Source organism: Sander lucioperca, chromosome 19 (assembly GCF_008315115.2).
Source record: "Sander lucioperca isolate FBNREF2018 chromosome 19, SLUC_FBN_1.2, whole genome shotgun sequence".
Classification (NCBI taxonomy): Eukaryota; Metazoa; Chordata; class Actinopteri; order Perciformes; family Percidae; genus Sander; species Sander lucioperca.
In genome coordinates this window covers 8,026,622-8,035,669 of record NC_050191.1, presented here as the reverse complement: position 1 = coordinate 8,035,669, position 9,048 = coordinate 8,026,622, and the positions used below count along the sequence as shown (strand labels likewise).

The 9,048-nt window shown below is 41.0% G+C and overlaps 1 protein-coding gene across 1 annotated transcript in view; it reads left to right on the top strand.

Annotated features, from left to right (window-relative positions):
• The first annotated feature begins 311 nt into the window (after positions 1 to 311).
• Positions 312 to 9,048, top strand: part of LOC116066120 (exostosin-1) — a 269,823-nt gene continuing 261,086 nt past the window's right edge. Inside the window, exons 1-2 of the mRNA XM_031321959.2 lie at positions 312 to 628; positions 2,868 to 3,619. Of these exons, the coding sequence (XP_031177819.1) occupies positions 341 to 628; positions 2,868 to 3,619 (1,040 nt within the window). The 5' untranslated portion in view covers positions 312 to 340. The remainder of the gene's footprint in view (positions 629 to 2,867; positions 3,620 to 9,048) is intronic.

Genomic DNA, 9,048 nt, shown 5'->3' with positions numbered 1-9,048 from the left:
GTAGCGTTCTCAGTGTTTTACTTAGTTTTAAAAAATCCTGATTTGTTCAAGATTTTATTGGTAACTGGTAACTTAATTCATGAGTACATTTCTCTTTCTTTTTTCTTTTAGTGACTCCAAAATCCAAAAATGGTGAGCTGTGGATAGAGAGGCTGCTCTGTGGGTGGAGCTGACCTGTGTCTACCTCCCTGCACCTCCTCTCCTCATCATTTCCTAGTTCCTCGCCCTCTCCCCTTTTTTTTCCCTGCTTTTCAACCCTCTATCCCCCCCCTTACTCTTCCTCCTTTTCTTGCCCTATATCTATCCAACCACCACCTCCTCCTCTTCCTCCACAGCACACATGCAGGCCAAGAAGCGGTACCTGCTCGTGTCTGTGGGGGCCGGTCTTCTCTTCCTCATCTACCTGTGGGGTCTGCAAATCGGGGAGTTCCAGCAGCAGTCGTACCAATATCACCAGTTGCCCCAGTACCCCCAATATCACCAGTACCCCCAGCAGGAGTACCAGTACTACCACCAGAGCCAGGAGGTGTACCAGCCCCTGCCCCAGAGAAGCCCGTCCAGACCGTCCAGGCACTGGCCCGAGTCCACCCAGCTGCTGGAGCCGTACCTGGAGGGGGGAGAGCAAGAGGTAGACCAAACCAATATAAAGGAAGAAGTATTCATAAGAATTAGGGCTGCACGATATGAGGAAAATATGCGATAATGTTGCTGAATATTGCGATAACGATATTACTTGCTTTCAGCATTTTGCTTAAATACAACAGGGTTAGGGGTTAGGTTAGTTAACCCTAACCCTAACCCTAATTGCTTGTTGAATTTAAAACAAATAACCGCAAATCATTTCTAACATTCTTTTATTGAACATTGAATTGAATATAAAAGGTGCCCCTAAAAAAAGAATGACCGTTACGTTATGAAGTGCAGTTTTCTACTGATATTTTCTTTCAAGTAACACAAAAAATCTCTGAGTGAATTTTGCGGTATGCCGCAGCCTTTTGCAATATATGTATATTGCGACAGTTGATATCACATGGACGATAAAAAAAAAAGATATATTGTGCAACCCTAATAAGAATACTCCATTACACATACAAGTTCTTCATTCCAGTTCACAGAAGTATCATCAGCTTAATGGTCTTATCAAAAGTAAAAGTATTCACTTTACAGTAGGCTGCTTTCTGTTATTTTAAAGTGTTCATATTATGCTCATTTTCAGGTTCATAATTGTATTTAGAGGTTGTACCAGAATAGGTTTATGTGGTTTAATTTTCAAAAAACACCATATTTTTGTTAAACTGCACATTGCTGCAGCTCCTCTTTTCACCCTGTGTGTTGAGCTCTCTGTTTTAGCTACAGAGTGAGACATCTTACTTCTGTACCATCTTTGTTGGGAGTCGCACATGCGCAGTAAGTTCTGCTAGCTAGTCAGTTGCAGAGTATGAGGGAGTGATACGCTAGCAGCTAGGTGAGCATTATAACGTGTGTTACAAAGTGACGCACGTTCGTCTCTGAAGTAAAGGCTGGACTACAATAGAGCTGTTTGGAGCAGTTTGTGAACAGTGTTTTCTGTTGGAGATGGTAAGTCCCTTTGGGGTGGACTTTGGGCTTTTTCAATTTGTAAACCTATAACATGCACAAAAAGATATATAACACTATAAAGGAAAGGGAAAAAGCCAAAAAGCATAATATGAGCACTTTAAACTATCAAGTCAATTAAAAAGAACTACAGTCATTCATAGTAAATACATTCTTAAATGATTGATAAAGATGAATTATGAGATTGCAGCTTGTTTCAAAGCTTTAGAGCCTTAGGGGACACAGAATGATGAATCATGTGATTGAACAAATATGGAAATAAGAAAACATCTGCTAGATCTGTTTATTTCTTACTTTTCTGAAGTCTGTGCTGTTTTTTTTTTTTATTGTGGAATACTTGCTAGAGGAACCTCTTCTGGCCTCTAAAAAATGATTCAAATCATATGATCGGAGAAGGGAACATCAGAATAAGATGAACTGCTCACAGTTTTTAACAGTCATCAGAACGAAAACGGCACTATACAATCCAGGAAGGCTGAATGGAGAAATAGATCCCCTGCATCTACAGTATATATTTTCACGCATTGCTGTAGTCTGTCTGTACACAGATGTACTGTAGACATATGCAACCTTTGCTCTGTCTTAAAGGGTTTTAGGGGAATTAAGACAGTCACCATCCATCTTCTTGTGATGACTGGTTATCAGAGTCGCTGTAGCAATGACCCCTCAAGTTAGATGGATTTCCTCTACTGTCAGCATGAAGTAATGTTTTAAAAAAAACCTCACCACCCAGAAATCCTGTCAGGTGTTGTTAGCACTCTCACACAGATAACGGTAGCGAGTAGTATGTAAGATCTGGTGGTGGATGGGTCTAACAACACAGGACTTTCACCCAGGAGACCGGCATTCGTGTGCCGTTCTTGTCCCGTGTTTCACTGAAATGTACATTTTGTCACCCCAACCACCATCTTTTCCTAAACCTAACTGTCCCGTTCTTGTGCTGCATTTCAGTTAAATGTACGTCCCGACCCAGAGTGTCAAAAAGTGACGCCAAGGGTCCCGACCCAGAGAGTCAAAAACTGACACCAATAGTCCCAACCAAGCGCGTCTCAATATGATGCCAAAGGGCTAGACACGAGTCCTGAGAGCGTCAAATAGTGACGCCAAGAGTCCCGACCAAGTGCGTCTAAATATGACTCTAAAGGAGACTTTTTGCGTCAATACCAAACGCCAAAGACACCTGACCAAGCGTCGCTTTTTGACGCGATGGGAGTAAGAATGTGTTGAAAGAATAGATGTCATTGTCTGTGTGTGTGTGTGTGTGTACACAGGAGGACAGCCCCCAGCTCCATCACCAGCACACCTCTCCTCGCGAACGGCGTGCGATCCGCGACAACATCTACAAGAACAAGCGCTGCCGCATGGAAACCTGCTTCGACTTCGCACGCTGCCAGTCGGGCTTCAGGGTCTACATCTACCCCGCGCAGAGAGGGGACGAGATCTCCGAGACCTACCAGAAGATCCTGTCGTCCATTGAGGAGTCTCGCTTCCACACCACGGACCCATCGCGGGCCTGTCTGTTCATTCTGGCCATGGACACGTTGGACCGGGACCAGCTCTCGGCTCAGTACGTCCAGAACGTCCGACTCAGAATCCAGAGCCTACCGACGTGGAACGATGGCAGGAACCACCTCATATTCAACCTCTACTCCGGCACCTGGCCGGACTACACAGAGGATCTGGGCTTCGAGGTGGGCCAGGCCATGCTGGCCAAAGCCAGCGCAGATGTGGTCAACTTCCGACCCAACTTTGATATCTCCATCCCTCTGTTCTCCAAAGATCACCCGCTGAAAGGAGGGGGCATAGGTTATCTGACGCTTAACGATGTGCCGCCTTCCAGGAAGTACCTGCTTGTTTTCAAAGGGAAGCGTTACCTAACGGGCATCGGTTCTGAGATGAGGAATGCTCTGTATCACATCCACAACGGGGAAGATATTATTCTGCTGACCACATGTAAACATGGCAAGGACTGGGAGAAACACAAGGACTCTCGCTGCGACAGAGATAATGAAGAATACTCAAAGTAAGTCATACTTTTTTTAATCTCTTTTTTTCCTTGATCTTCGCTGCTTCTGGGTATGCTTTTTATTTCCATTTGAAATGAGCATCAGTGCTTTGAAGATCTATCAATTAAGAGGATTTATGAGTTCACATTCACAGTATGTGGTGGTTTTAGGAGTTCTTCTTTAGTTCTTCTGTGTTTTTTTTTTTTGTCTCTGCAGAGTTGGCTTTTGCTGGTTTGTCGTCCTACAAAGAGAGCAGACATTTAGCACTGTGGCAGTTATCTCATTATTGGCTCTTATTTGCTGTTGGTTATTTCAAATGCACTGGTTTGATACACATCATTACAGCTCCTCACCAGTGCTTGCTGTGCTCTTGTGCAGGGATGTGCACGTTAATGCTGTCGATCATTACAAATTTGTTTTTTTTGGCTGAATACTCTCCTGCTCGAGAGTGTTGGAGATGAGCTGCTGTGCACGTAGCGCCTTCTTTATTTGAACGAAAGAGGTTGGATGCTTTCATGTATATATTTCACAATTGTCATGGGAGTCGAGCCTCTGTGTGTGTGTGTGTGTGTGTGTGTGTGTGTGTGTGTCAAAGGAGCAGGAGAGTAGAGCGGCGTTGACGGTTAAGAGAAGGAAAGTTTTGTCACCTCAGCAGTTGGTTGAGACAAAAGTGATCCGAGCCCAGAAGAGGAGTTCACACTTTGAAAATTGTAGCGAGAGCTGACAGCTGAAAGAATGGAAGCCATTGCATGCAGAGGGAAATGGGAACAACATTCTCAACCTCTAGGGTTCCTGCTTTTTCCTGGATATGATAGCACAAGAGTCATCTGTTGCATATTTTAGGTTTAGCCAGGTTCCTGCTAAGTGCTGCCGAACAGCAACTGGAAAAAAAGTGGGGAGCATCTGCGTACAGTGTAGTCTGCAAATATTAGGACAGTGACACATTTGTCATTGTTTTGGCTCCATCCTAGCACATTATATCATTATATAGGATGAACAGTGTAGTACTCAAAAGCCTTTTTCATACATAGAGTCCCATGAATTTAGGCCAATGCAGCAGGACAACGATCCCAAACAGACAAGAGAACAAAGGGCTTTTTAGGGTATAACTGTTGATTGTTAACTTGACTAAACTCAATCTGACTGATGGTTTCACATGACACAGAATGAAGGCAAAGAGTCCCTAAAGCACAGGCCTGGCACTGGCAGAGCATCATGGGTAAGATACCAAGTTTCATAGGATTGGAGACCAAAGACAATTCAATGTTTTCCCAGGAAAGTGGTTAACATAAGTGGGGCTCAGTTTCCATTATAATAACTTTCCAATCAACATTAAAATATAAGTCTATCTGACCATCTTTAAACTCGCTTCAACTTGATGCAGACTGTATTGTGAGTGATTCAGTCACCTTTTACTATCATATGAAGAAACTAGAAGGGCACTAAAAGAGCATAGAGCGCAGTCCCTTTGCCAAGTCATGCCCTATTTCGCAATGTTAAAGAGAGAATTTGTGCATCTGCCCCGTGATTCTGATCCGCTGACATGCTGCTCTGTTTAATTGCAGCAATGTCAGCGTTCAGTGTGTTTGATCGATCATTGCTACCTGCTGACTAGAATCAGACAGATCTACACACATCTTGTCTGATCAACTTGGTAGCTCTGCTCTTTTTCTCTTTATGTTAGCGATGGTGTGGCTCCGATATTATATATATATATATATATATATATATATATAGATAGATAGATAGATAGATAGATAGATATCTCTCTCTCTCTATATATATATATATATATATATATATATATATATATATATATATATATATATATATATATATATATATATATATATATATCTCCTCCCTCTTCAAATATGAGGCTATGCATACGGAGGGCCACATTTCCTCTGCTGTTCATGTGATGTGGATTTAAACACCTTCAAATTAAAGCTAAAAGTCAGCAGTAAACCCCCACAGTTAATGTTTACTTTCCAATATGCTAATGTCTAACTTGTCTCTGTCTACTAATGGACTGCAGTGTATTTCTGAAAGTGCAGTAATCACTGGTACATCTTTTTCTTTTATTACTATTTGCTCCACAGGCCACAATACTTTTATCAGTAGCAGCTCACATGCTGAGAGTATACGTCTCCTCAATGCAGACTAAATTATGTAGTATACAATTCTTTTTTTTAAAGATAACTGAGGAAATTGAATGCATGATTGTCCCAATATGTTTTTTATTGCTTATTTTCAATCCATCTATCTCTGTAGCAGGGTTGGTGCTATTAATGTGAGCAACAACATCAACAGAGGAAAGCTTTTTCTTTACCTGCAAACTGTCTCTTGAAGTGCATAAAAATGGACTCTGTGTGAATTAGGGACGCACCGAATCCAGATTTTTGGGGTTCAGCCGAATACCGAATCCACTGGTTAAGATTCTGCTGAATCCAAAACCGAATACCGAATCCTACTCCCATCCTTGGTCCATTAACACATTAATGAAGTAAACAACGTACACAGCCTCTAAAATAGTTAAATGTAACAACTTAATGTTGAATTCACACGCTCTTTTCACATCGTAGGAAAGCACATCGCTAGCGCCAGATGAGTGACAATTTTCAAGGATGCATTTTCAAGGACTCTGATGAAGCTGTAACTCTACATCGAAACGTTAGTCACTGTTTTGCACCTTAAGTAATAAAACTATCAAGTAAGAAGACTTCTGTGTTGCACCGGCTATTTTTTGTTACTTTATACCGTTTTTGTCCTGCCTTGGTTGCACTGGATTGTTGTGGTCTGCAGAAGCGCAGAGAACTCTCCTTTTTATCTGATGAGTGACAATTTTGTATGGCAAATTTTCGCTAACCAGTGTATGATGAAGGCATGTTGAGTGGGTGAAATTAGAAAGCTAACGTTAGCTAACAAGCAGCAGCCAGCTGCTTGGTTGCTCCGCTCCCACTGTGGGAGACTTATTTGCAGAGAGAAAAGCTAACAGCCCGGGAGAGGCGCTGTCTGGTTAACACAAGTTTTTAGCTGTGACTGTCCTTCCTTTGCCGTACCTGAAGTTGCTGCATTTTGGCTGCTATCTGTAGATTCCTTCATGCACAACTCATATTCTTTCGGATGTTTTATACGCAAATGTTTTAACAGCGGCGATGTTGTGTATTGTTGAGGGTCCTTGCCACCACGATACAAATCTGCATTGCAAATCGAACATGTAGCTCGACTTGAATCGCCTTCTTTTGACTGAAAGTACTGCCAAACTACACTTTTTCTTCTCACAAGTTCCATTTTCACTTTCTCACAGCCTACTGCATTGAATGGTCCACCTACGTAAACACCTTCCCGTAATCAACAGCGGCGTCAGCAGAAACTGAACCCTGTCAAAAAAGTCCAATATTCGGACGAATCCGAAGCCGAATCCTGGATTCGGTGCATCCCTAGTGTGAATGAATGTGGCTGGTAAAACTGGTGGTTTTATGAGCTCTTGGTAGCAGCATTTGTGGTGAAGCAAAACAGTTTGGGTTTCAGTATGGGTGATATAATTCATGCAAAAGGAGTCTGAAAATAAACACTGACTGCTGTATCAAACAGAAAGGATGATAATCGATAGAGTGCATTAATGAACATAAAGTGCTCCTTCACTAAATAAACATACTACATTAGTCCATTCTCTGTCTCAGTCTGGCATTCGTCTGATATCCAATAACAAAACCAGTAAGCTTATTCTGAGAGTGGCATTGAGTTCAGCTCTCAGTAGAGCTTTCGTTCCGGTCTTCTCTCTTTCTCTTGTTTTCACTTGTCATTGAACGACACATTTCAAGAAATTTTGAAGGTTGCAATGTTTCTCACTTTTTCTTTTTTTTTTTTTTTTTTTGTAGAAAATTATTTCTGGAGCTGATGGAACTGTGAAAAAAGCAGGATTTGATTTGGTGTCAGTCATTCAGTTGTAATTTGTTCAGTTAATTTACTAACTGTCATCAGAAGAAACGGAGACGGACCAGACTTTGGCTCTGCTTTAAACATACTGTGAATGGTAAAGATGGTTGATGCTTAGTTGCTGCCCGGATGCTGTATGTATAGCTGTCCACTGCTCCTAATACTTAGGATGGGTTCAATGCAGTAATATATAATTTCACTACATTGTACTGTGTATGTGACGATTAAGGAATGTTTTTTTTTTTTGTCCCAATGCTGAAAAGTCACTGATTTGATTGTTGCGTTTGGATCTAAAATAGGGCGGCACAATATGAGGAAAATATCTAATTGGGGTTATTTTTGACTGATATTGCGATATGACTCACGATATTGGAGGGAATTATAATTTTTTTATCCTTCTCATTTTCACTTAAATATTCTAATTAAAATGATTTATAGTGTGATTATTGTTGTTGCGAGGAACTCTACCAAAGACATTTTTTTTCTTTAGTCTGTAGGATGCGATTTGTAGGCTGGGACGTCTCTGCAGCACCACAATACTTTATTCAGAATGGTTTGACACATAATTTGCCATTAACAAATATTGCACTAGTCCGTCTTGCGAATTCGATATAATTGCGATGAATTGTGCAGCCCTAATCTAAAACTGTCTAGACTAAATGCTCCACACAAAATAACTTATTTTCACCATGATATGCAGACCTTTGGTCTTTTTAGTCATTAAGAAGCACATTTGTTGTATTTACTATTTCGTATTTAAAAAAACTGTAAAAATGAATTTGACTCCAAATAAAGTTGTGTGGCTTTGCAACCCTCCAAATCCCCTGAGAACACGGAATCATGGGAGGTCTGGTACCTAAAATAGATGTGGACATCCATCAATAAACGGCTAGCATTACTCCAATTTATGCTGAAATTTTTGGAAAAAAAAGAGTTTTTAAGCAATACAAAAGCCACATTTTGGTGAAACAGCTGATGGAGAGATTCAGGCAACAAACTGAAGTCCAAGAGTGAACCTTTTTTGTATGAAGACAATGTCTGAAATTTAGAAATTGAATAGATGATTGTGTGGGGGATGCAAAATGCGAAGAAAAGAAATCCTCCTCCCAGTATCTCTGTTGTTTCTTCTTCTTAGCTGTTTCTTACTGACTGGTGTGTGAACCCCACCACGCTGATGGTCACGAAATAACTCCAAAACATTGGCTTGCTGCTTTTTAAACCATATTGTCTTGTTTGTCTATTTCTAGAAACAAGTGATCATTACTTTTGATGTTATTTGTGCAATCTTTATGTTGAGTTTAAATGTGTGTGTGTGTGTGTGTGTATGTGTGTGTGTGTGTGTAATTTAAATTAGGTGCCTTCTTGAACAAAGTAATTTACGTTGAACTTCATTCTTTGTACTGCACCTTGCACTCACAGACTGAAAAACAAATCACTGGTCATTATGTAGAAGGCAATCTGCTTTCAGCCTGAAGGAATAAGTCATTGCAATGGTTCCCTGAGA